This window comes from Centrocercus urophasianus, unplaced genomic scaffold, assembly GCF_019232065.1.
Source record: "Centrocercus urophasianus isolate 14NV4802_14NV808 unplaced genomic scaffold, USGS_Curo_1.0 seq_33, whole genome shotgun sequence".
Classification (NCBI taxonomy): Eukaryota; Metazoa; Chordata; class Aves; order Galliformes; family Phasianidae; genus Centrocercus; species Centrocercus urophasianus.
The window spans coordinates 3,119,883-3,144,884 of record NW_024884900.1 but is presented as its reverse complement, the minus strand read 5'-3'; the positions used below and the strand labels follow the sequence as shown (position 1 = coordinate 3,144,884).

The window sequence follows — 25,002 nt, the reverse complement described above, 5'->3', positions numbered from 1 at the left end:
AGCAGCGCTTCTCTGCCGAGCCCTCAGACGGAGCATCGGGGATGCAGCGCTGCGCTGCTTCTGGGGATGTCTTGCTGCACGGGGATGTGTCCTTTCCTCGCATTGAAAAGCGCTGTGAGCGCTTGTAAGCCTGTAACTTCGAGGAAAGTTCACAAGGGACAAAAGCACACCAAGCGTTCTTTTCCCAAGTTCCCAGGTCGGCAGAAACACACAGAGCTCAGACGCCCCGGGTGCAGCCATCCTGCTGGGACTGCCGTGTTGTGTTTCACACAGTTCTGCACTGCGCTCCCACGTTCACGTTTTGCCCCTGACGTGTCAGACAGCCGCCCCCCAGCCCTCACTTGTGCCAGTCCCCCACCTGCAGCAGGCCTTCCTGCTCAGCCACACGCAGAGCGGCAGGAGACGAAGAGGGACTGCAATGTTTGAATGGAATCACTTTGGTTTCCTACGTGGGATAATTGCCTTCCTTTGAAATCCATTCATATCCATTTCTGTTGCAGCGTTCCCAAAGTAGTGAGAAATCGATGTATGAGATGGAATCCCAACACCACGTAAATGCGTGTAGGTAAACGAGTGCCTGTTCTGTCCCTTCGGTTCTCATTCATTCTGTTCTCTTGTGAGAACTGGAAAAAGCCCAAAACACGGTTTGTTACACATGTGGTTTTTGAGTGCTGTAATTGAGCTGGGCAGTTCCCTGTGATTAATTATCTGTGAGTCAAAGACACCAAGCTATCAACAAAGTCTTGTTCTGCTTTATTAATTCTGTCCAAACAAGCACATCCCACGTAAATCTTTTCATGTACAAAAGCTTGTTTAGTTTGCAAGACTATAGAGAGGGAAAAATTACCAAGCAACGATACCTTTCTATTTTCCTTTGAATACTTTAATTTAGGGAGGTGTCCTCGAACCGCTCTGATGTTGGCCAACCTATGTCCTGAAGTCATATTTCAACTGATTATTCCGTTAATTAATCTGTCATGTTCTGTTACAAACTCCACAACCTGATGCTTCTCATGTTCCCCATTCCAATCTCCAGGGTCTGAGGCTGAAAGATGAACCGTGGATTGGAGCTTCAGCCTTTCTGCACATTCCCAAAAGGGGGAGATAATTTCAGTCCAGTAAATGTAATTCGTGCCAAACATGCTTGTAGCTCGAGGTTTCATCAATTATCTAGGATCTGATAAAAAGATAATTGAATTATCCCGAGGCCTTTGACAGATTTTGGATTAGTCTGTTGGAAAAGGAGCCGCCGCTTGAAAATTAATTGCAAAATAAAAGGTCTTCTTCATCAGGTGTGATGGGGGATGCCTACAGTTTACCCTCCCAACAGCACGGTGCCAGCTGGCCGGGTCCCTGCCAGCCCTGCCTTCCTGATGGCAAAACAGCCACCTCACAGCTGGCAGCGCAGCCTCTTGGGACTGCGTGTCCCAGCATGGAAGGGTCCGGGCTGACTGAACAGAAACATCCAAAGCAAAGCTGTTTGTTAGAAAGCTTGTTTGCTCGCTTCCACCACCGCTCAGCTGTGTTAGTGGTGACCCACGGGCCTGGCAATAGGAGGAAGACGTGTCAAAAAAAGGATCAGGCTTCCATAAGATGTTCACCAGCAGTGGCAGCTCAGCCAGCACGTGATTCTGCAATGCAGCACATCCTGCCTCAACCCCAGCAAATACAGTGAAAACCTCCTGGTGACCAGCAGGCCTGGAGCCCCTCAGCACTGCAGCGCAGGCAGAGCCAGCAGCTGTGCGTTGCCCTGGGGGTGCTGGAGGTCAGGCTGGGGCGCAGCTCTGGGTTCCAATGCTGACAGATGTTCATTTCACCTCCCCTCTGCGATTCACCCCGTTCCTTCTGATTGTTCACCTGCTGGATATTTGACTTTATTACCAACCTCTCCGGTTACGCACTAATTAAATAATTCGGCTCATTATGCAAATCACCTTCCTCGAGCTGGCCTCTGGGCACACACAGAGCCGTATCAAAGAGCACCAGTTAGCAGAAATAACATTCAAAGCGAACAAGCTGCAGAGCGCTGCCGAGCTGTGCCTCCTGCCTGAGAGCAGGCAGCGCCGCGCAGGTCCCCGCGCAGCTCTTATGCAATTAATGAGTGTTAATTAGCGAGAGCCGGGCTGGCGGCACCGCAGGACCCACGTGACCCACAGCACAGCACCACACAGCGCCCCCCAGCGTTAGAACCGCCGGTGCGGCTGAACACAGACGGAGCCCTTCAGCTCAGCGCATGGCGGACAACTCGGGATTTCTATGAAGGACGCGGGCTCCTCCGCCCCGTTCCCCGCGGCCAAAGAGAGCATTCTGATGCCGCACCTCGGCGATCCGGCCTTTCCGAGTCGCCCGGTTGTATTCCGCGCCCGGCCGGGCCGCGCTCCGCCCTCTCCCAAGATGGCGCCTCGCTTCGACGCCCCGCGCGTTGCCCTCTTCCAAGATGGCCGCCCCGCTCCGTGCCCTCTTCTAAGATGGCCGCCCTACGCCGCGGATTGGCGGGCCGCCCGAGGGCGGGGGGAGCGGCCGCATCCCGACAGGCTCCGCGCATCTCCAGCCGGAAGAGGGAGCGGGGCGGTTGTTGACAACATGGCGGCCGCTGGCGCCTCCGCGGGAGGAAGAGGCGGAGGGAGAGGCGGCGGCGGGCGGGGGAAGGCGCCTCATTCATAGGGAGCCCGGCTCGCTGCCCGCGTCCCCCCGCCCCTTCCTCCCTCCCTCCCGGCGGCCGCTTTGCCCCCTCCCCGGCACCATGTCCTTCTTCAGGCGGAAAGGTAGGGGAGGGCCGCGGGGGGGCAGGCGGGCGGGCAACCCCGAGTGCCGCTCTCCTAGCCGCGGCCCGGGCACTGCGCAGAGCTGAGGGAGCGGCCGGGGTTGGGTCGGGCCGCGCGGGGCTCCCCGAGGTGCGGCTTCGCCATTCCCGGCGCTGCCGGGCGGAGCGCCGCTGGCGCCTCGCTGCTCCGTGCGGCGCTGTTGGGGACGCGGCGCTGCGCGTTGCGGCCGAAGCTCTGGCGGAAAGAGGAACCGAGCTGTGCTGAGGTCTTTGTAACGACGACGGGAATCGGCGCCGCAGGGTCCCGTGAGTTGTTTTGCGGGTGTTACACGGTGCAGGTCGAGCAGGGCTCCAGAAATGCGGGGCTGCAGTAACGCGCTTCGGGTCATTTTAGCAGTTGTGAACCGCTGCGGGTTTTGTGAGTGCCGTCATCCTTTTGGGGCTGTCTGCGTACTGAAGTGGAGCTGCAGATCTAAACGTCTGTGTTGTCCGTAAGCAAACTGCTCCAAGCTGCTTCTGCTGTGCCTGCCGTGTTGGGGGGGGGGCTGATGTGAGGGACTGAAGGTCCATCCTGTGCTGAACCATCAAACAGCCTCGGTTTCCATGAGAACTTTCTCACCAAAGAAGCACTGCAGTGCATGATAGTGTCTGCGCCGTGCTTTAGTGGAAGAATCTCTGGCCTCAGAAGCACAACAGGAGCTGAATGACCCAGGGAGGCACTGTTAAAGGCAGGAGATGATTGAGCTTTCATCCAGGTTGTATGTGGATTAATATTGTTTTGTTTATCTGCATTAAAGGTACTTTAGATAAGAGCTCAAACTGCAGCTGGGGGAGCAGCAGCAAATAAATGCTTATGATAAAACTGCAGACCCGCAGGCCAAAACTGGACAAAAGCTCCGCTGTCATTGTGTTGGACTCCTGTTCTTTAAGAGGATACAGTGTGGGGTATAAATGAAAACAGGTGGTTTTTTTTCTGAATGAAATGATAGCAGCGTGTGCACAGAGAGGTTGGCAGTGTGACCCAGGAGTTTGTATTAGCAGCAGTGTGTGGGGAATGAGGGAGGAGCCGAGTGGCTCGTGGGAAGGAATGAGCAGAGGAAGGTGGGCACGTGGAGGACTCCTGCTGAAATGTGGGAATCATTGTCAGAAGTTTAGGTTCAATTTGATGAGTGAACTCTTTGTGTCCTTAAAGAGAGAGGAAGTTGGTAACGCTGCATGCGGGTTGCCTTGTCTGTGTTGTGGCTCAGTGTTATTTCAGACATGTGAAATGTGGATTTCTTAGTGATGTCTCTCCCTCACATCAGTACGCACGGGGTTATGTAAAAGCTGGTTGTTGTCACTGCTCGTGTCCAGGTTGGATTTGGCTGCAGGAGGTCAGTTTAAAGGAATCCATGTCTTGTGGCTGCAGCTGAAACCTTTCTGTGTCTGGGAATGTGGAAACCACTGACTTAAACCTCCCTGAGGGCTCCATCCTGCCCTGCCCGCCCCCCATGCAGGCCGGCAGTGGTGGTGCGGCCATGCGGCCCATTATGTAACCAGAGCTGATGGTTCCCTTTAAAATATTTAAAACACTTCAGTCGAAGTTGGAAGCATTTTTTTTTAAAATCTCCTCATGTTTTATAATGTAAATGTTTGATTGGAGTCAGTTACTACTCACAGATCTGTTTAGGAGGTGTCCAGAATCAGTGCTCAGGGATGAGCTATGTGTTAACTTGGCCTTTCCTGGCTCTGCACACACTGCTGCTCTCCTTTTCTTTCCAGGCATGACTTGTGGCTCAGAGAGCACCTGCTGGTGCCCTGCTCTTAAAAAACATCTGTCCCATCCTTTCCCATCAGTGCTGTTTATTGAAGTAACCTTGAACCTAGCCTTGCTTCAATCACTTGGGCAGCACCTTTCCAGATCATCATCCTAATGTCGTGTGTTTCGTTAGGCTTAGTTTATGAATGAGAAGGGTTTGCTTTGGAAATTAAAGCAGCACAACAGCTTTGGAAAGCCATCAGTTCTGAGATGTGCAGATTTAAGATCCGTTTGAACAAGGTGATGGCTTGCATCTTCCTTTGATACTTGCTGAAGTTAGAAATATCACGTTCGTTCTCTGGTGGATGCCTTTTGTCACTCAAAACAGCAGTAACGTTTCCCTTCATGTTTTACAGTGAAAGGCAAAGAACAAGAAAAGACCGCAGATGTGAAAGCAATTAAAAGTAAGATCAATATTTATTTCATTTATAGCATCAGATCTGTACTGTCATCTGCCACTTTTGTTTTACTGCTGGGAGGACTTCCTTACAACTGAGCAAAACGTGGCCTAAGCCTTAAACACAGAATGGACCCTACTTGGTTCTGTTCTTCAGTGCTCGTAGCTCCGCTCTTTCCCATCCAATCTGCTGAATCTAGAAATATGAAATTAAGTCAGATGTGAGCTTCAATGCAGGGTAATCACAAAACTCAGTCACCTTGCAAGGAGCGGCTGCTCCTTTTCTAAGCTGAATTCCTTGTGAAGTTCCTTGCTTATTTGTTGTGTCCTTTGCAATTTTGATGCTTAGATTTAGAACAACCTCTCCTAAAGTGTTTGTAATGGATGTTTTAGTCCTCCTGTTCTGCTGCTTCAAGTGATCTGTCACAGTGCTGTATAAGTGTGAAATCGTCAGCTCCTGTCATCTCACGTCACCAAATGGGGAATAAAAATAAAGTGATGCAGCATGAAAGTCAAGAACACCAACTTCCCTGACACCTTGATGAGGTGCATCACGATGAAGTAGTGCTGAGATAGCGTGTCATCTGACTCGCTTATTTTTAACAGGAGAGGTGTGAGATGTCCTTGCCTGACATGCTAATGAAATGCAGCTTCCCATGAGCTTTTGAAACTGGCCTCGCTGTGCCACGCTGCTTTTTTCCAGCTCTGTCACCAAGCAATAATTAGTTGATGCTTTTAATGTGTTTGAGTTTTGTATGAGGGAATTCTTTGTGCTCTTTTGGCTCAAGTAGGCAGCCATGTTTTAAAAGAACTGAGGGATGCTATACTCTTGCAGCCCCTCTGGTTTATTCTGGGAGTGGTTCACGTTGGATAATGCATAGAAATGGTGGTAGGGTCCTTTTCTTTTAATCACTGCTGTCTTAATTCCAGCTCCAGTACCTGTACATTCCCCTCAAAGAAGCACTAGAAATCATGCCTTGCTGGAGGCTGCAGGACCAAGCCATGTGGCAATTAATGCCATCTCTGCCAACATGGACTCTTTTTCTAGCAGTCGGACAGCTGCCCTTAAGAAGCAGCCAAGTCACATGGAAGCTGCTCATTTCGGAGACTTAGGTAAGGCTTCATTTGTTCTTCAGGACTGTCAGCAATTTCTTTTCTTTTTCCTTTTGCATGTTACTGGTGTGCTCCTTATCTGTTGGTTTTCAGTCAAGCAGAGTAGGTAACTGAAACATTTCTCTGCCATTTCAGTGGTGTCTGTGTTAGCCTGGAAGGATTTTGAGCAGGCAGTAAGTTCATTGACTGGTTTCTCTTACAAGAGGTGCCTTTGCCTTGTGGACCATCAGATAGAATCATCTCTTTGCTGCCTGTGTTTTTATATTGAATACAAACGTCTGTGGCACAGTATGGAGTCATTCCTGTGCTGTTTTTCTTTAGGCAGATCGTGCCTGAATTATCAGGCCCAAGAGACCAAATCAAGCCTTTCGAAGACCCTTGAACAAGTTCTGCAGGACAGTGTAGCCCTCCCTTATTTTATCCAGTTTATGGAACTGCGCAGGATGGAACACTTGGTTAAGTTTTGGTTAGAGGCTGAGAGCTTTCACTCCACGACGTGGTCCCGTATAAGAGCACACAGCCTGAACACAGTTAAGCAGAGTTCGCTGGCGGAGCCGGTGTCGCCCTCAAAGCAGCAGGAAATTGCCTCTTCTTCTCCCCCTGGGTTGCTTGAGGAGAGACTGGAGGATGCCAGCACTGTCCATCTGCTCAGGACCAGATCAGTGACTCCAGACAAGAAGGACAGAACTTGCAACAGCCGGAACCACGTGCTCTCAGGTCAGGAGAGCGACGATACCAGCGTCCTTTGTCTAAGAAAATCCGAGACAGGGACACATTCTGTTCCAGCTGACCATCAAGAATCTTCCAAGCTTACAGTATCAAATAGAAACAGTCCCTCATCTGCACTGAAAGACTTGTCAGGAAAACTAATGAAAAGTAAGTGGTGCGTGTTCTCTGTTTTGAAAAAGGTGGGGAATGTGCAAGGTGAGCTGTCTGGGTGCTCATCTCGTCTTAATAAGCATGGTGTGATGCTGTGAGGAGGGAAATCATTTTGTATGTCAGTAAGTGGCTGTGTAAGCTGATAGTCAATGTAAGCGCTGTGTGTTTTTACTGGTTGTTTAAAAATAAATGTGCTGCTGAAAAATCATTACATACTCTGATCCTCTGCGTGTGGCCATAAGAAACAAAGATAAACGTTGCCCTGTCTGTTTCCTCACTCATCCCACTCCCCGATTTAAGAGAATTGTAGGGAATTTGGAGAGTGGGGCTGAGAACTGATGATGAACTTTCCATGGAAGGTAAATATCCTGTGTAACATAAAATTGGTTACAAAAGCATTAGTACCTACGTGTTCGTTAGAAAAGACTTGTAGGAATGTTGTATGGAACGTACTGTTCTTATTCTTGGATTTATTTGATAGAGTTCCTTCCCTTGTAACTGATTATTCTCATTTGGAGTCCACCTCTTCAGAGGCTACTGGAAGTAAGGATGCCCTTGAAATACTTATTTTTCATAGTAAGCTACATGCACAGTAACCTGTTTCTTTACTCTGCATCTACTCAGTCCTCCTTCATTTTATGCAAGTCTGCAGTCAAAAAGGAAACACTCCTTTCTTCATAGTGGTTCCTTTTGTTTGCTCAACTGTTTCCTTGTGTTGCATCCCTTTCTCTTACTGTTGTCATATCCCTTCAGAGTACATAACCTCAGCCCCAAAGCATCTTAAGCAAACAGTGATGCTCTAGAAAGCAGAGGTGTGACTGCTGGGGCTGAGGGGAGCAGCTGAGGATAAGGGCCCTCTTCTGTTTGGTGGTAGGGAATTTGGAGCTACACTGCTGTGGTCCTCCTCACTAGAAGGTCTGTGCTAGCTTTGTTGTGGCCTGGCTGGAGACAGCACAGCCACAGCAGCTTGCTGATAGCAAAGTGTGGAGTAAGGAGCTGAAAGCTTCATGGGAAGGAGGCTGTCACTGCTGGTCAGATGCTCGCTTTTCTGAAGAGCAGGTGTTTGTTGTTCACTCCTTTTTAGACGTGTGCTGGTAATACAGAGTTTGATCCTGTGTTTCTTTCTTGTAGGTATAGAACGGGATGCAGTTAGTACTTTTACCAAATATATTTCTCCAGATGCTGCTAAACCAATACCTGTTACAGAAGCGATGAGAAATGACATAGTTGGTAAGACTGCATTCTGCTTATTAATTTTAGAGCTTCCATGTAATGATCTGTTTCTGGAATCTTCAGAACGTAGAGCCAGTGTCTCTTGAAAGGCCTTTTTGCATGGTCAGGGCCAGCTGATTCCAGCAGGTTTGAAGTGCAGTATTTCATGAACTAGCCATTGCCCATCTTTCAAGCCAGTAAACCAACTGTGCGTTACAACTAAGCTGTTCTTTCTTTACAGCAAAAATCTGTGGGGAAGATGGACAAGTGGATCCTAACTGCTTTGTTACAGCACAGTCCATAGTGTTTAATGCAATGGAACAAGAGTAAGTGGTGTGCGTTGTCCTTTGCAAAAGGTGGTCCCATTAAAAATGCTTATGAAGACTTAAAACGTTGTATGGTGTCTTCTGCACTTGTAACTGTGTTCAGATCTCTGCCTGCAAATCTGCTCTTGGGATTGCTTGCTGAAGTTGTGTTTGTGTGATATTACTGCACTCTGTGTGTTGTTCTCACGTTGTTTGTGTACCCTGTGCTGTTTCTGTCTGACTGAAGGCTTCTGGGGCAAGAGGGAACTGGTTCACAAAGTGCATTTAATGCTGTTGACCCTTAATAACAAATGGTTGCTCTGCCTGCAGGCACTTTAGTGAGTTTCTGCGAAGTCATCATTTCTGTAAATACCAGATCGAGGTGCTGACCAGTGGGACTGTTTATCTGGCTGACATACTTTTCTGTGAATCAGCTCTGTTCTACTTCTCTGAGGTGGGTGTTAGGTTTTGGGCTTTTATTTCTTGTCCCTTTCCATTTGATAGAGAATAACTCGTTCCTTGAAAGCTCCAATACAGGCACCTTAAATATAACCAGAGAGATGAGGTGTATCATTTTCCTGGGTTATGTTTAAGTATAGTTGAAATGGATTGGGCTGTTCTTGTCCATGTGTAGAGCAATTTCACATCCAAACCTTTATGCTGTATTGTAGAACAGGTATTTGTATCTTCAGTTCAGTGACCACTTCTGTGTGACTGTGCTTTGTAGGAGCTCTGATGTGGACTTCTTAATCTTGTCCTATGAAGCAGTGACTTGGAGAGCATTAAATGTAGATAAATTCTGGTTTTAATACTTGAAGAGGGCACTGGGCTGAAGTGATAGGTTGAATGATTGTTGTGTGGTCCTGTACCAGCATAGCATGAAAACAGATTCTTGTCTGTCTGTCATACAGTGTAAACAAGCAGTGGGATGGGGTGGGTTTGTGTTAATTGTAGTTGCTTGCTGAAACTTTGTTTTTTAATTTTCCCTTCTAGTACATGGAGAAGGAAGATGCAGTCAATGTATTGCAGTTCTGGTTGGCAGCAGATAACTTCCAGTCTCAACTTGCTGCCAAAAAAGGCCAGTATGATGGGCAAGAGGCACAGAATGACGCCATGATTTTATATGACAAGTGAGGGAGTTCAACAATTACCTTTCTGAAGCTCTGGTTTTGTCCTTATACTTCTGTGTTGCACAGTGAGAGAGGAGCTTTTAATTTGCAGATGGTGCTCTGCAGCTGTGCACTGCTTTGCTGAAATGTTATTTCGATGGCCTCTGTGTGTGTGCACAAAAACCCAGAGTTTTCCTCATATGTAAGGAGAAAATCCTTATAAAGACTTTGTTCTTTAAACAAAAAACCAGAATTTTAAGGACCTGATTGCTAAAGCAGATGTGTAAGTGCAGAAGAATCTAACTTTCCGATTCTCTTAGCCATTACACGTGGACTACAAGTGCTTTCACCATACATAGTAAAAGCAACACAGAGCTTGTTTTTAATGTTCCAAAAGATTTTATTTTTTTTTTTTTTTTGAAGGAAATGTCCGGACTTCAGTAGTGTTACTTCTTTATTTTGGGTTTCAGCTTAGTGCTGCTGGAGGATGGACATAAGAACTGCTTCTGGAAGCCTAGTTGTGAGGCTTGTTATCAGAATCTTGCTGGCAACCTATTCTAATATGAAGTAAAAGTTGAAGAAGGAAAGAACTTGCTTGTGTTGGTTCCACCCCTTCCCTCCCCCCCTTCATTAACAAACTCGGTTTTTAATGAGCAAATGCTGCTTCACAGTTATGGATATTTTCTGCTTCATTCCTGTTTCTCTGTTACAGAGCTGTGTGTCAGGCTCTGCTCACTGATGATCGCACTGTGCTTTGTTTGTTCTATCCCTACCTTCAGGGAAAGGCTTTATCAAAGCTGTTTCTGTGAACTGGAGACTTTTTTCCTCCCTGCCCTTAGTTGATAGGAGCTGTGCATGCGTTTTGAAGCCAGCACCATCTAGTGGCTGCAGTGGCGTTAAAGGCCTCTGGTGGAAAAGGGGCAGGTATTCAGCATTGGCAAAACTTTGCAAAACCTTTCGTGTTGTCTTCTCCTGTCTGGTGCTGCAGGTACTTCTCCCTTCAAGCCACGCATCCTCTTGGGTTTGATGACTCTGTGAGGTTAGAGATTGAATCCAACATCTGCAGGGAAGGTGGGCCTCTCCCTAACTGTTTCACTACTCCCCTACGGCAGGCCTGGACCACCATGGAGACGGTGAGACACCTCCTTCAGCAGGTTTTGGCAGTTAGTAGAGATGATGGGGAGATTTCTGCAGTGTCAGGCATTCCTTCTAGCATCTCGTCCTGTTGTTTTAATGACTTCCTGTTTGCATAGGTAATACAGCAGTATTAGTGAAGTTTGCTAGCATGTTTTCCCCAGCCTGACTTGAAAAGATGGCAAGGTGTGGTTTTGAACATTGTAGCAAAATGGCTGTGAGCCTGCTGGGTGCTCAGGCCTTTCCTGAGGGGAAAAAAAAAAGTCTGAGTTTCAGTTCCTGGTTGTGGGGCTCTGGTTACTGTCTAGCAATTTGTTTCATTTTGCAGCAGAACTGAAAGTAACGCAGTAGCTAATCCAGCCTAATTCCTTGTGGGAACGTGTGTGCCACCCACACTAGGGCTGAGGTGTTCATGCGTCCCTTCTGTTCTACAAGAGACCTATGGGAATTGTGCAGGACAGCCTTGATTAAAGAGGACTTCTTCTGTCTCTCAGGTTTTTTTGCCTGGTTTCTTGTCCAGCAACCTTTATTACAAATACTTGAATGATCTTATCCATTCAGTTCGAGGAGATGAATTTCCAGGAGGAAACATTGCACTGAGTATTCAAGGGCCTGGTGGCTCTCCGGACAGTGATTCCATAGGGGGCTCGGATGGCTCTGCCTCCCAGGTAGGAGCTGTTTTGATTCCCTTCTGGTGAATGCTGCAGTCATGTTGGCATTGCTGGGCAGGGCACTCTGATAGTTGATCAGCCATAACTGGAGCTGTGTGCTTCTCCCTTTGCAGCACTGTGTAGAAACAAGAATGTGGCTTGGTTTCTGTTGGCTTTACGCAGTGCACATCTCAGTGACATAGGAAAGATATCTGCCCTGTGCAGTGCCCTGGTTGTGGGTCAGCATCTTTTGGTATTGCCTTTTGGGGTGCTGCTTCCTGAGCACCATGTTCCTCCGTGGGCCTGACTTAAGACACAGGCAGTGGAGCACATCCCATTCTGCAACCATGCAAATAACATCAGGGAAGCCCTTCGACCAGGGGTTGTCCCAAAAATTCTAGCTTTTCATAATTCAAATGTGGGCAAGGGAAAAGATGAGCAGATTCCAGTTCATCTGTAACCAGGCCAGCTTGCAAGTGCAGGCCCAGCTGAGAGCAGAAAAGCCAAGCAGGATCTGCTTCTGCTGAACTGCTTTTACTGAATGCTGCAGTGCTACCAGGGGGCTTAATGTGGTATGTAGACCAGCAATCCTGACATGCTGTGTTTCCAGCAACCTGGAAGCAGCACTTCTGCTTTCACTAATTTTGTCCTTCCTGGTGAAATGGGAGCAAAATCTGTGTTCTGACCATCTTGAATTATCCTGCTGCCTGATAGAAAGAGGAGGAGAAACTGCTTGCAACTGACTTGCTTGGAGGGTTTAGGGAATGCTGTGCTTTGTGCTGTACATTCTTACTTATCTGAGTAGGAGAATCTCCAGTGCTCTGCATGTTTCTGCATAACGAACAGCACTTACACAGACCAGCAGGAAAGGAGATTGCCAGGCAGCTGCTGTAGTGTTTGTTCTGAGCTGAGGTGCTTTCAGTGCTTGTAGATTGCTGTGCATTTGTGTTCTCCCTGCTGGTGCTCAAATGTTTCCTTATTTTTTTTTTTTCATAATCTCATATAAGTGCTCCAGACCAAAAGATAAATATTGTTCTCTGTTTCTGGGGGAAGCACAGTGTTGGGGAGTTGCTCACCAAGGACTTGAGAGGGATGAGTGAGGCAAACAAATAATGGCCATGCACACGCAGATCTGTTGGGCTGATAATGCTTAGCTAGCAGCCTGCTATCTGTATGTGTGTGCTGACCTGCACGTTGTGCCTGGTGGCTCTGTTTGTGTAAATATCATCCCCTGTTTATAAACAGTGTTGTGCTGCATGAGATGCTCACCTTAGTGGAGATGCTCTCTAATTCTCTTGTGCTTGTATAGAGATGTCTGGAGGTTTACCTCAGTGTAAAAACTCTGTAGTAATTAAGTGTTAAGAAGCTACTAGTTGTTAGCATTGGGCACTAATGCTGAGAATTCTTGTTTCTAGTCCAATGTCAAAAAGGCTAATGTTAAAATCCTGAAAAATTTTGATGAAGCAATAATTGTAGATGCTGCGAGTCTGGATCCAGAATCTTTATATCAACGAACGTATGCAGGGTAAGGTTCAGTGTCTCGTTCTTCCTAGCATGTGTGTCATGTCTTTCTCATTTTTGCCATGTCCTTCTGCACTGAGAATGCACAAAGATACAAAATGTTGCAGTCTCAGTATATCTTAGTGTCTGAAAGTAAATTTCTGTAATTAGTGTGTTTGAACACCAGTGTTGTAGTGAACATTTCTCTGGCCAGAATGGCAGCCAGAAATACTTGCATTAGGATTTCCTCCAGCTGTTACTCCTCTTGGAGTCAAAATACAGCAAAGCAGCTCCTATTTGGATTTCAACAGGAAAAAACAATGCATTTGATGCTGTAATGTAGAGCTTTGATTTCTCCCTGCTTCCATAAAAGAGAAAGGCTTGTGCTTCATTAGTAGGTTGCACTGCTGTTTTTCTGTTTAAGCTGTCATTATAAATCTCTTTTGCCCTGTGGGTCTCATGCAGAAATTTGTTTCTGTAGCTACTTTGCTTTTCTATTCCTTACCACTCTTCTGTTCCCTTAAGTACTGTAAGCTGTTTTCTCCTTAGTAATGTTTTATAATTGTGTAGAGCACTTGCTGGCACTGCCTGCTGATAGGATTGAGTCACAGAAGTATTTGCCTACTTCAAGTTTCTAGAATAATTTTAAATATAGACTCTTATGTTCAGATATACAGGAAGGGAGATTTTTTTTTCCCCCAGTGTGTCAATTTTAGGTGGAAATGGTGGTAACTGGTAAAATGACACGGGTCTGTATAGTACTGATCTCTTCTGTTTTCCTGATGGGTGACTTTCCCTGTGCTGAAGTTATCTTGGAAACTGTGTGGTTCCATTCTTCCTTCTCTCTTCAGGAAGATGACATTTGGACGAGTCAGTGACCTGGGGCAGTTTATCAGAGAATCTGAGCCGGAGCCTGATGTCAAAAAATCAAAAGGTTTGCTTTCAGTGTCAGTAAACATCCACAGAACTTTTCCTTACTTCAGTCAAGATGATTCTCGACTCTGTCCAGCTCTGTTTAGTGCCAAACGGAGATGCTTAGGGAATTGTCCTGTTCTGAGGCAAAGCCCATCTCCAGCCATGTTCTCTGGCCAAGTCCTGCTTCTCTTGTCCAGCTGGGAGTAGAGCAGCCCGGTGGAGCTGGAGCTCTCCATGGAACGTGGCAGGGCTGAAAGCCTCTTGCAGCTGAGCTGATCAAACCTTCAAAGGTTTGGTCTCAAAATGAAAAAGAACCTCAGCTCACCGCATGCTTCCCTTCCACTTTAGGATCTGCTGTTAATTCTGCTTTTCAACTCTGCTTTCTGGTAAAAAGGAATGATTTGGACTTGCTGCCAAGAGAACCATGGCTCCCTCTGTTCCCCTGTCTTTCATGCCTCTCTGGTGTTCTCTGCCACCAGCAGTGCAGGCCATTCAGAAATGTAGGGGGAAGTAGCTCCAATAAGGATGTGCCACAGAGCTTGCTAATACAGCTCTTTTTTTTGTCTCAACTAGGGTCCATGTTTTCACAAGCAATGAAGAAGTGGGTTCAAGGAAACACGGATGAGGTGTGTCCTCTTCTATCTGCTCCTCGTGGCACACTTCACAGTCCAGATTAGGGAAGTGAAGTGTTCAGGTTCTTAATCCTGGCTGTTTCTCTGACTGTCTCTCATAACAGCAGTCAGAACTCTCAGGCTGTGTACCAAATACCTCACACCTGTGAGATGGTGTGGGGTTCTTTTTGTCCCCCCACCAGCGCTTGATGGTTTAACTGATAACATTAACAATGTGCTTACAGCCAACGGGGTTTTATTACAGTGTCTTTAGTAGGAGTGGCAGCACTCATGTTTTTTGCTTTTTGCTGTGATCTCTGTACATGGGTTACAGGCTGCATTTCTCCCCTCTGGAGGGGTTTGGAGAAGTATGAAAAATTCACCAAATTGTATTAAGCAGTAAATATTCCTATTAGTTGGATTGAATGCAGTGCGTGGAAGCCAAGTCCGTTTGCATCAAGGGAAGATCTGCTTAAAGTCACTGTGTTGTGAATGTCAACTGCGTGTCTGAGGCTGAGAACGTGAATGGTGCTGAGAATGCTGTATTCTCATTTAACAATTCCATGTGTTTGGGGTGTCTTTCCCATGGCAGGCTCAAGAAGAGATGGCCTGGCGGATAGCGAAGATGATAGTCAATGATGTCATGCAGCAGGCACACTGCGAGCAGCGCTCAGAGAAGGGCACAAAGGTAAGAGGTGGAAGGATGCACGCCTCCGACTGGCCTGAGCCAAGGTGTGGGAGGAGCAGAGCTCTTGCTTGCTTTCCTGGTGCCTCTGAATGCACACTGCCAGGAGTTCAGAGTTGTATGGTGTGAAGAACCGAGTGCTGGACTCCTTTCAGCCTGCGTACAGTGCTGTAGGAGTTTTGTAACATGTCTGCAGCTGTGTTGACAAGCAGTTTAGTGTTGCATGTTGGTGTTTGATGCATGTTGGTGCCTACAGACTGGGCTCCAATCGCTGGCCCATGGCTTCACTATGTGACTTTTGATTTTTCTGCAGCAGTTCTGTTTAAATGACTTGCACAATAATTTCACCTAACAGCTTGGCTACAAATCACGTAATTCCAGTCTGACCAGATGAAAAGGTCACTCAGCACAATACTGGGAAATGTCAAGTGGCTGCAGATGTTCTCGATTCAGTTAAGCATGTTTCTGTAAGCTGAAGACTGAGAGTAGCTTTTCTTTCTTTCCCAAACTCATAAGCATACCTGGCTTTAACATCTGTGAGCACGAAATGTCTCTATTGAGTGACTGCTGTGTGTGTTTTAGGGTATGATGAACTCTAACCCTGCTCTTCCTTTTCCAGCTATGATTTTTAGGAATGCCAGAACAGGAAATCTGGTTTTCTGCTTTGAGAATGAGTGAACTTTCCCATTTGGTGGATTCTTTAACACAGCCAATAAAAACAAAGCACTGTTACTCCAACTGCTGATAACTCCCTCGTTTATAAGGAAGAATTAAAAAGAAGCAATCCCGTACCTCCACTGTAGAGCGTGAAGAAACACTTTTTCCTGTTGTATGTGGCATTTAGCATGATGGTTTTTAGAGATGAAGAGATCATTGCTGAACGTGTCACTGAAAAACTGTGATCAGCTTCACAAATACTTGACCCTGTCTCAAAAAGACTCCTAGCAAAATATCTGGAAGGGGACACGAGCCGCAACAAGGAGGGGAGAGTTTTGCTGTAGTTTCTGGTTCTGCAGCCAGTGATTTTGTGACACATAACTGCAGAGGCCATGGAAAGTGTCCCTGACGTTGGCCATTGGAGGAGCAAACCTGAAATGGTGAATTCATTTGGCAGTGAATGACCTAAAAATCTCTAAGTTTTTAATTTTCCTTACTTGAAATAGATGAGTATTCAACTGTAAGATAAATGTATTTTACTTCATAACTGCATTAACTTTGAAGGCAGCGTAGAATGATGAGGAGCAAGGCCTGGACGGTGTAACTCTTCTTGTCAAGCTCTGACAATGGCACACTTACATTCATCTCCTGCTTCTAACACAGCAGACTCGAGCAGACTTAAATCTTCTGCTTGCGCACCCCTCTGCTCTGAGCCTCGGCTGTGGATGCACACCATGTTTGGAGGAGATTCTACCCGCTAGACTGCTCCTTTTTTTTTTCTTTCCATCCCCTGAGCGAGGAAAAAAGTAATTGCTGCCATGTGTTACTGCCATTCTGCATAGCTTGTTGTCCTCAAACAACATAGTATCTAATTCCAGATGTTTGGTTTACAAAGGAAAATAACTTTAATGACCTCTGACTGCCTTTTTCCTCACACTGTCAATACTTGCAACATACAAAACTTTTAAGTAAAGCCACAGCTTGAGGCAGCACCTCCATTTCTCCCAGCGAATTGATTTTTACAGAGTATCAAAGGCACTGTGTGTAACTCTGTTACATCGCTGCACTTTTAGCATACAACACTTCTACTTTGGGTTTCTTATTTTACTCATGATTGCTTTCTTTTTTCTTGAACTTGTGCAAAAAATCACTTTGCAAAAGAACTCAAATCATCTCCAGTGTTCCAAATATTTTGATTGACTAGCAAGTGTTATTCTGTTGCAATATTTGATTGTATAGAGAGACACTGTATTGTCTATATAAAAGAAAAAAAGGCAAAAAGGCTGTGTATAGGTTTTTGGTACTATGTACCACCACTTATTTCTCTCATGCCCAAGTATTCATGTACTTAAAGCATACTATATTTAATTGTGTTTTGATTTAAAATATATAAATATTGAAATTTGTGTCAATTTTCTGTTTTGATGGGATTTGAATTTAGATGTTGGGTTTTTTTAATGTAGGTCATGGAGGTTCATAAAAGGGGTAAAATGTTGTCATGTTTGCCCTTTACGTTTGCAAACATTTATTAATCTTGTAATGGATGACACCAAATTAGGGATGATGCCTATAAATCTTAAACAAGTTTCTGAATTGGGGAGGGGGGGGAGGGCTGTGTTGGGTGTCTCACTGCTGCCATGCCTGATATCTCTGATGTGTGGAGAGCTGATGGAGAAAACCCGAGTCGGGGAAGGCCGAGTTCTGGCTGCTCTGCGCATTAGGGAGCACTGGCAGATCTGAACCCGCTGTAGTGTGAAGTACTGAAGGATTCCTTCCTTAGCTTAAGGTGTGATTTGTGCAGCGGGAACTGAGGTTGCTCACAAGGCTGGGCTGTGTGATCACAGATGTAGGGAAAGGTGCAGATGGACATCGTGCAGTGCTGAACTACACGTGCATGGCTCTGGCTTGTGCGGAAACCTGAACAGCGACCTGCTTTGTGTTCACCACCGTTATTTCTTTTTCCTACTTTGGCAGCATTCAGACCTCAGCAGCTACTTTGCTCTCCTAGCAGAGCGCGTTTACAGATTACAGGCCCCAAGTTTGGGCCCTGATCACGCATTCTTTCAGCAGCTGCGCTGCAGACGAGACGAACAACACGGAATTTATTGCTCGCTTCATGACGGGTTTGCATAGCAGGGTTGAGTCTTTCTCCAGCCCAGCTAAACAGCGTTTCGGTGGAACGCTCCGGGCCGTCCCGAACTCGCGGTTCCCACCGCCAGCCGCGAGGGGGCAGCAGCACCGCGCCCAGCGCCTCCCGCACTCCCCGCCCCGCGCAGAGCGGCCGCTTCCGGCCCACGTGGGTCGCACGGGCGCATGGCCGCGGTGAGCGGGGCCGGCAGCGGTACCCGGCGGGGGGAGGGACGGGACCGGAGCTGGGTCGGAGGGGCTGCGTCCGCGCGCAGAGCCTGGAGTGGGGCGGGGCTGTACGGGATGGCAGGGGCTGAGGCGTCCCGCGGTCTCCTGATTGCTATGGAGTCTCCTGCGGGGCTCCTCCGGCCTCCTGCGTGGGTCTCTGCCGGTGCCTCCACCTCGAGGCTCCGCCGCAGCGGCTCATCTCCCCGCCGGGGGCCGTCCCTGCCTGGGGCCGAGCACTGCGGGGCCGCTCCTATCCCGTACCGGCCCTGAATCCGCTGTCCCGCAGAGCATGGAGCCTACAGAGGACGTGGAGCGGCTCCTGATCCAGTTCCGCGATGAGGCCGGCGAGCCGCTGGGCTCCCCCTTCGATGTGCCTGTCAGCATCACCCCGGATAAGCTGCAGCTGGTGTGCAACGCCCTCCTGCAGCAGGTGAGGCTGCCGGGTCCGAGGCGAACTTAGCTCCTGGTGCTCGGAGCCGCCCCCTGCCACTCTCCTGCAATTTCACCTCCAGGATGAGCCGGTGCCTTTGGCCTTCTTCTTCCACGATGCCGAGATCGTCGTTTCGCTGGAGAAGACCTTGGCAGGGCAAGCAGTGGAGACAGAGAAGGTTCTCGACATCATCTACCAGCCGCAGGCCGTGTTCAGGGTGCGGGCGGTGACACGCTGCACCAGCTCCCTGGAGGGACACACCGAGGCCGTCATCTCCGTCGCCTTCAGCCCCACGGGAAAGTACGAGGCTCTGGCTGTGGGTGGGACACGTCTCCATGGAGCAGCCATCGGGGCCCCGTGCTGATCCTGCTGTCCCTCCTGTCCCAGGTACCTGGCGAGCGGCTCTGGGGATACAACAGTCCGCTTCTGGGACCTCAGCACAGAGACGCCGCAGTTCACAGCCAAAGGTGGGTGCAGGGTGTCCTGGGAGGGCAGCTCCCCCCCGTCCCACTCGAACAGGACAGGCCTCCTGTGCTGTGTGGGCTGGGACTGCCTTCTGGGGAATGGAGCAGCTCTTTTGCACTGAGTTGAGGAAAAAGAGGAAGAAGGTCTGGCCGGGAGCAACGTAAAGGGTTTGCCCCGCTCTCGTCCCACTGCTGCGGCTGCTGCATCCTGGGATGTTGGAGACAGGTGGGTGCAGTTCTCTGCTCACAAACTTGCTTGTGCTCTTTCTCCCAGGTCACAGGCACTGGGTGCTCAGCATCGCCTGGTCACCTGATGGCAAGAAGCTGGCCTCAGGCTGCAAAAACAGCCAGGTAGGTCCATTAGTACCCTGGTAGAGGGTCTGGATTGGTCAGCCCAGGAGACCCTCCACAGCCATACAACCTATTAAGTGGGCTCCAGGGTATTAGCAATGAAGACTTGTTTTCTCTAGCAGCTGGGACAAGCAGGTGTCTAGTTGTTCAGGGCAGGATTCCCAGTGTCCTGGAGAAGCTTTGCATGTTGGCACGTCACAGTGGGAGCATGTGGTGTCTTTGAACTGGCCTGTGACTCAGCTGTGCCAGGCAGCACTCTGTTGCCTTTGCAGAAGTCTCGCTGTGAGAGCCCTGCTGTCTTGTGGCAGACACTTTTCCCTCTGTACAGGAAAGCATCCAGGATCTAGACGTGGTCCTTGGCAGACAGTTCCATCACGAGGGAGATGTCTGGAGCAAGAAGGGTTATCGCTTGGTCAAGCCAGTGTGGTTTTGTGTGTGACCCAGACAGGCAGCAGCAGCTTGTTTCGCAGTGCTCCTGTTCAGACACAGCCAAATTCCCTCTTACAGGAATGCTGGGGGAGCCCTGCCCCAGTTATTGGGCAAAATTTGTGTGCTAGACATGCTTCCAGAAATGTCTTGGGAAGCAGGAGCAAGTGGGCACAATTAAAAGCAAGTCAGTAACTTGCTAATCTGCAGCAGGACGTTGGCTTGCTCTGACTTCTGAACAGCCTGGAGAGAGGACAGTGGCTGCAGAGCTGCTGAGTGCTGCTGACCTGGGCTCCGTGTCTGAGCAGCTGCCCTTTGAGGCCGCTGTGATGTGAGCCCAAAGAAACAAGCAGGTTCTGGCTTTAATCTAATCCAGGGAGCTGCTTGTTTTGTTTTCGTTGTTTCTCCGAGTTTCTTGCAGCATATGACTAATGCCTTGGCTCTTTTGATGAGCATTTACAGAGAGAGCGAAAAAGCACCAGAAAACCAGCATGTGTCCCACCCACAGAATCCGATAATAAGTAGCATTTAGCCCGCTCTGGCTTTCATCATGCTCTGCAAACATTCACCGACTCTCTGGCGCAGGCTGTAAGGCTCAGGCTGGCTTTCTGGAGAGCTGGATTGCTTTTGGGCTGGGGCAGATATTTTTGTAGCGGCAGCATCTGAAGTGAAGAGGGAGGCAACCAGGTCTCATGCTTTGAGATGTCAGCTGATTGCAGCTGGGATCAGCAAAGGCATCCAGCTCTCCTGCTCCCCTCCCTTTCTGCTCTGTAAACCCCCACAAGGCTGAGGATACCTATCGTTTCTAAATGGAGCCCAAACCATCCCTGGGATTCACGTGACGTGTGGCCTGACACAACCCTCTTGCTTCCTCTCTTGGGCAGATATTTCTCTGGGACCCAGCCACAGGCAATCAGATCGGCCGCGTTCTCACTGGCCATTCCAAATGGATCACATGTCTGTGCTGGGAGCCGCTCCACATGTAAGTGAGGGGCCAGCCCGGCCTTCCTTCCTTCCCCTTTACTTTTAAGGCAAAGATGAGCTTGATCTTTAGGGCATTCCTCTTGTTTGCCTTTGTCCTGTTATGGTGTGCAGAGGGAGTGTGTTCAGAAGAAGTGGCTCACAAGGTGGGGCAGGAAAAATGCATCCAGCTCTGGAGTCCCAGCTGCTGCTTGCTGTTGAGTTGTGCTTCGGATTTCCTCACCCTCCTATAAAAGTGAGACCTGTTAATGGAAACTGCTTGATGTTTTCATAGTGCTACAGAAACTGTCCACTGGAAGCAGGAAAGCCTGTGGACGTGGAGCCTGAGCTAAGCTTTTGCAAAGCGTTCTCTTTCTGACGTCCTGCATCCCGATTCATCTGTTTGTCATGGGTGCTGATTAACTGTGCAAGCTCCTTATCCCAATCAGCTAAAGCTTTGTCTGGGAGGGATGAGTGGAGGGGGATAGTTGTAGCCAATAATCCAAGAAATTATAGCAATGAAAGGGGGAAAAAAAAGGGTGGGGAGGAAGGGGAGAAGGGTCCTGTTAGAGCAGAGTCCTGTAAATTGAATTTGCCAGTAGGAAATTCCAGCAAACAATTGGATTTGCAAAAACTGATTATGAAGGAGGATCAGGAAATGGAGATGAAGGAGATGCCCCTGCCAGGGCTTGACTTCCCTGTCTCCAGCTGGCTGTACTCTGTGCTCAGTTCCTGTACAAAAGGATGGGTTGAGTTCTTCCTCAGCCCCTCATGCCATCGATGCAGTGGTGCTGTCACTTGTTACTGCATCTCCTGACTGCTTGGCATAGTGCTGTGCTGTTCAGTTTTGCTTCTCCTTTGGGGACAGTTTGTTGTCAGCAGCCAGCTAAGGAGAAACAAAGCTGGTGCTCTGGCAGCTCCCACTCCTGAGGCTGTGATGCAGCAGGAGGCAGTGAGTGTCTTTTTCCTATTGGGGCCAAAGTGCCGGTGATTATAGGAGTCACTGTACCAAGGAGGAGTGGGAACTGTTGCTGGTTTTGGAGCGAGTCATTAAAAAGGTGTTGATAAAAATGCTGTGCAAAGGACTGGGGACCATTTGTTCCCCTGTTCTCACTGGGTGCTGGCCAGCAGCTTCCAGCAGTGTCCATCTTACTCTTCCTGAACTGTGAGGATGGACTTTTCAGCTCTGCATCACTTGGATTGCGGGCCGGCACATCTCCTGCCAGACACAAAGTATGGTGTAGACAGGGGATATTATACATGGCTTTGTTTCTGGTGGTCTGTGCTGCTGAAGGAAGTCTCCTTGCCCAGGAAAGGTGCCAGTTTGTGTCAATGGACTAAAGCTGCCTCCTGTAATAACAGAGCAATTACTCAAGACACAGGAGCTGGGTTTATACTGGACCAGTGCTTCCTGGGTGCAGCCCAACAGTTGGTTTGGAAGAATGCATCTGCCTGCTGTTCCTCTACCTGCAGAATCTAGCTGTCTGTAGCCCACTTCCTGGCCTCCCTCTGGTCTTAACCCAAAAGAGAAAGTTGTCTTTTATTGACTTCTGGGGCTGATGCTGGGGATCTTGTGGAGGAGATGCGTGCGCTGTGCGAATGCATTTTGTCTTTTTTTCGCTCAGAAACCCAGAGTGCCGCTACCTGGCCAGTGCTTCCAAGGATGGCAGCATCCGCATCTGGGACACGCAGATGGGCAGGTGTGACAAAATCCTCACGGGCCACACGCAGTCGGTGACTTGTGTGAAATGGGGAGGCGACGGCTTGCTCTACTCCTCCTCCCAAGACAGAACTATCAAAGTGTGGAGAAGCCAGGATGTAAGTGGGGCAGGTAGCCCGACAGCCTGCCAACAAAGGGGGCTGGATGCAACTTCGCCTGCTCTTCCTGTTTGTAGTTGTCTGTCTGTCTGTCTTGCCTTTCCCTCTCTAAGTGGGGTGGTTTTGTTTCTAGGGCATCCTGTGCCGCACCTTGCAAGGCCACGCTCACTGGGTGAACACCATGGCCCTTAGCACTGATTACGTTCTTCGCACTGGTGCCTTTGAACCTGCTGAAGCCACCATTAACCCACAGGATATGAGTGGCTCCTGTAAGTGCAGCCTTATGTTGGAATGTGGAGGAGATGACGGGGAAACCTGATGTCTCTTCTTAGTGCTGCCATGAGCTGAACTTGCTTTTCCTGAAAGCTGAAGTTGCTTTTCCTCCAACAGTTTCCAGTCTCTCTTCTTACCCTCCTCCCTTTTCCTTTTTCAGTGGCAGAACTGAAGGACAAGGCACAGCAGAGGTATGATAAAGTCAGGGTAAGTCCCATTACAAAGTGTATCCTTGCTGTGGTTTATAACACTGGTGCTGGTGGAAGCAGTAAACATGCACAGTTGGCTGTTGACCCCAACACTGGGTGTGTTTCTAAACATTCCACAGCTGGCTTGTACAAAATTTGAGTTCTTTCATCCCTTTCTCAGGGCCAGGGACCAGAAAGGCTCGTCTCAGGTTCAGATGATTTCACGCTGTTTCTTTGGAGGCCAGCAGAAGATAAGAAGCCACTGGAGAGAATGACAGGTCACCAGGCGTTGATTAACCAAGTCCTCTTCTCACCAGACACCCGGATAATAGCCAGTGCTTCCTTTGACAAATCAATAAAGCTCTGGGAGGGCAGGACAGGAAAGTGAGTTGTTTTTTTTTGTTCTGTTACAGAGGTGGTGTTTGGGTCTGTGTGTGATGCACAGATTATGCAGAGATCAGCAGCACCCCATTGTCACTGTCAGCAGCTCCCTGGTGTATTCAGCATCTCAAAGATATTCTGCCTCTTTGCTCTACTGCTATCACTCTCTGCCTCTGATAGATCCCTTGTCTGCCTCCTCATGTTTTGCACGGTCTTGCTTGCTGAATGTATATGGCACTGCTTTTACCCAGCCACAGCACTGCACCCAAGTGGCACATGCTGTCTGCTGCAGGGATGGTTCTCCAGGGCAGGCATGGCTGTATTGGGCTGGGATGTTCCACTTGACTGCTCTCCTGAAGACATGTGCACGTTGCACACTGTAGAGTGACCCAGTTTAAACAGTGTCTGTGCCAGGGAACAGCTTGTTCTGGATGATGGAAATTTGTGTAGCTATGAGTGATGCTGTTGGTGTTTGGATGCCCCTGCAATCCAGCTTTTAACCTCCTGACAGAGTATTGGTTAGCTTTATGGAGCGGCAGCCCTTCCATCGTTCTGTCTTTGTACCTGTGATCTCTGGTTTTGTGTCAGTGATTTAGTGGTCTTTCTAAGCCTAGACATGTTCCTGTTGAGCTTGAGAGAGGAAGGACACACCTGTACAGTGAGGCTGCAGCATTGCCTGCTGGTGGTGGAGGAACTGAAGTGAAGAGCCTGTCCCCTAGAAGGGTCTGAACCAATATGGGAGGCATTTAAGACATACTGAGTGGATTCTGTATTGGCTGCTGTGTGTGTGCAGGAATGGAGCGTGCTAGATATCCTATGGCAGGGCTTGACTGCAGGTAGAAAACGATGATTCTATGATGAAAAAGCACAAAGGCAGCACAAGAGTGGGTTTGAGACAAACGTGGGTGCCTGCTCCTCTGACTGCCTGGTCGTGCCACCTCTGCCTCAGGTACCTGACATCACTGAGAGGACACGTCTCAGCCGTGTATCAGATCGCCTGGTCAGCCGACAGCCGCTTGCTGGTGAGTGGGAGCAGCGACAGCACGCTGAAGGTCTGGAATGCTGAGACAAAGAAACTGGCCATTGATCTTCCCGGCCATGCAGATGAGGTGAGTGTTCAGTCAAGCTGTGGTATTGGAAGTGGGGATGGCTGTTCTTTCCAGGAAGCAAGACTAACTGGGTCTCTCTTTACGCTAGGTTTTTGCAACAGATTGGAGCCCAGATGGACAGAGGGTAGCGAGTGGAGGGAAGGATAAGTGTTTACGGATGTAAGTAACCTTTGGTCCCTCTATAGGGGAACTCGCAGCCACTCCATGTATTCTTCAAAGCTGCAGAGACTTGACAACTCTTTCTGTCTGCAGATGGCGCCGATAGCAGCGACACGAAGCCACCAGTCCTGTCCTAAGCTGGCCTGCCCATCGACTCAATCTGCCTGGGAGATCTGCAAGGCGATGGACGACGGGGGCTGACCTGGGCATGTCTCATTGTTCCTGTCAGCTGCTATCCCTCATGGATTCTTTCCTTATATTTATTTAAGGAAATTTTAATTTCTGTTCTTAGTAAGAGCTGTGCTTTGCAGGATCCTTTTCCTCTGAGCATTACAAGAAGGAAATCTCATCTGCCTCCA

General features: G+C 48.6%; 2 protein-coding genes and 1 long non-coding RNA gene across 4 annotated transcripts; all 3 read left to right on the top strand.

Moving 5' to 3' along the window:
- LOC122166402 lies at window positions 1-1,293 on the top strand. The gene is made up of 2 exons (XR_006170797.1): window positions 1-561; window positions 1,037-1,293. It is a non-coding gene; the product is annotated as an uncharacterized LOC122166402 (long non-coding RNA).
- A 1,366-nt stretch (window positions 1,294-2,659) lies between these two features.
- On the top strand, window positions 2,660-17,131 carry AKAP10 (A-kinase anchoring protein 10). The gene is made up of 15 exons (XM_042830151.1): window positions 2,660-2,765; window positions 4,919-4,966; window positions 5,890-6,072; window positions 6,394-6,948; window positions 8,083-8,181; window positions 8,405-8,489; window positions 8,799-8,922; window positions 9,462-9,598; window positions 10,566-10,710; window positions 11,206-11,379; window positions 12,777-12,886; window positions 13,713-13,795; window positions 14,350-14,402; window positions 14,980-15,075; window positions 15,692-17,131. Exons 1-15 carry the CDS (start codon window positions 2,744-2,746, stop codon window positions 15,695-15,697), a joined length of 1,920 nt encoding a protein of 639 aa, XP_042686085.1. The 5' UTR covers window positions 2,660-2,743; the 3' UTR covers window positions 15,698-17,131.
- Window positions 17,132-18,024: 893 nt separating this feature from the next.
- On the top strand, window positions 18,025-25,002 carry NLE1 (notchless homolog 1). 2 transcript variants are annotated; one of them, XM_042830337.1, is made up of 13 exons: window positions 18,025-18,051; window positions 18,371-18,514; window positions 18,597-18,814; window positions 18,902-18,981; window positions 19,253-19,329; window positions 20,640-20,737; window positions 22,341-22,533; window positions 22,667-22,802; window positions 22,967-23,013; window positions 23,176-23,378; window positions 24,325-24,484; window positions 24,573-24,643; window positions 24,737-25,002. In XM_042830337.1, exons 1-13 carry the CDS (start codon window positions 18,043-18,045, stop codon window positions 24,747-24,749), a joined length of 1,449 nt encoding a protein of 482 aa, XP_042686271.1. In that variant the 5' UTR covers window positions 18,025-18,042; the 3' UTR covers window positions 24,750-25,002. The 2 variants fall into 2 exon arrangements, with proteins under 2 accessions (XP_042686271.1, XP_042686272.1); XM_042830338.1 differs by lacking the exons at window positions 18,025-18,051; window positions 18,371-18,514; window positions 18,597-18,814; ... (1 more) ...; window positions 19,253-19,329; window positions 20,640-20,737 and adding an exon at window positions 20,885-20,971.

What these genes read in the sequence shown, in the direction of transcription:
- AKAP10 (XM_042830151.1), top strand. Translation starts at nt 2,744, where the DNA reads ATGTCCTTCTTCAGGCGGAAAG. An exon ending in TTTAATGCAATGGAACAAGA is followed by an intron (nt 8,490 to 8,798) that starts GTAAGTGGTGTG and finishes CTCTGCCTGCAG; the next exon opens with GCACTTTAGTGAGTTTCTGC. An exon ending in CTCTGTTCTACTTCTCTGAG is followed by an intron (nt 8,923 to 9,461) that starts GTGGGTGTTAGG and finishes TTTCCCTTCTAG; the next exon opens with TACATGGAGAAGGAAGATGC.
- NLE1 (XM_042830337.1), top strand. An exon ending in ACAGGATATGAGTGGCTCCT is followed by an intron (nt 22,803 to 22,966) that starts GTAAGTGCAGCC and finishes TTCCTTTTTCAG; the next exon opens with TGGCAGAACTGAAGGACAAG. An exon ending in TGGGAGGGCAGGACAGGAAA is followed by an intron (nt 23,379 to 24,324) that starts GTGAGTTGTTTT and finishes CCTCTGCCTCAG; the next exon opens with GTACCTGACATCACTGAGAG.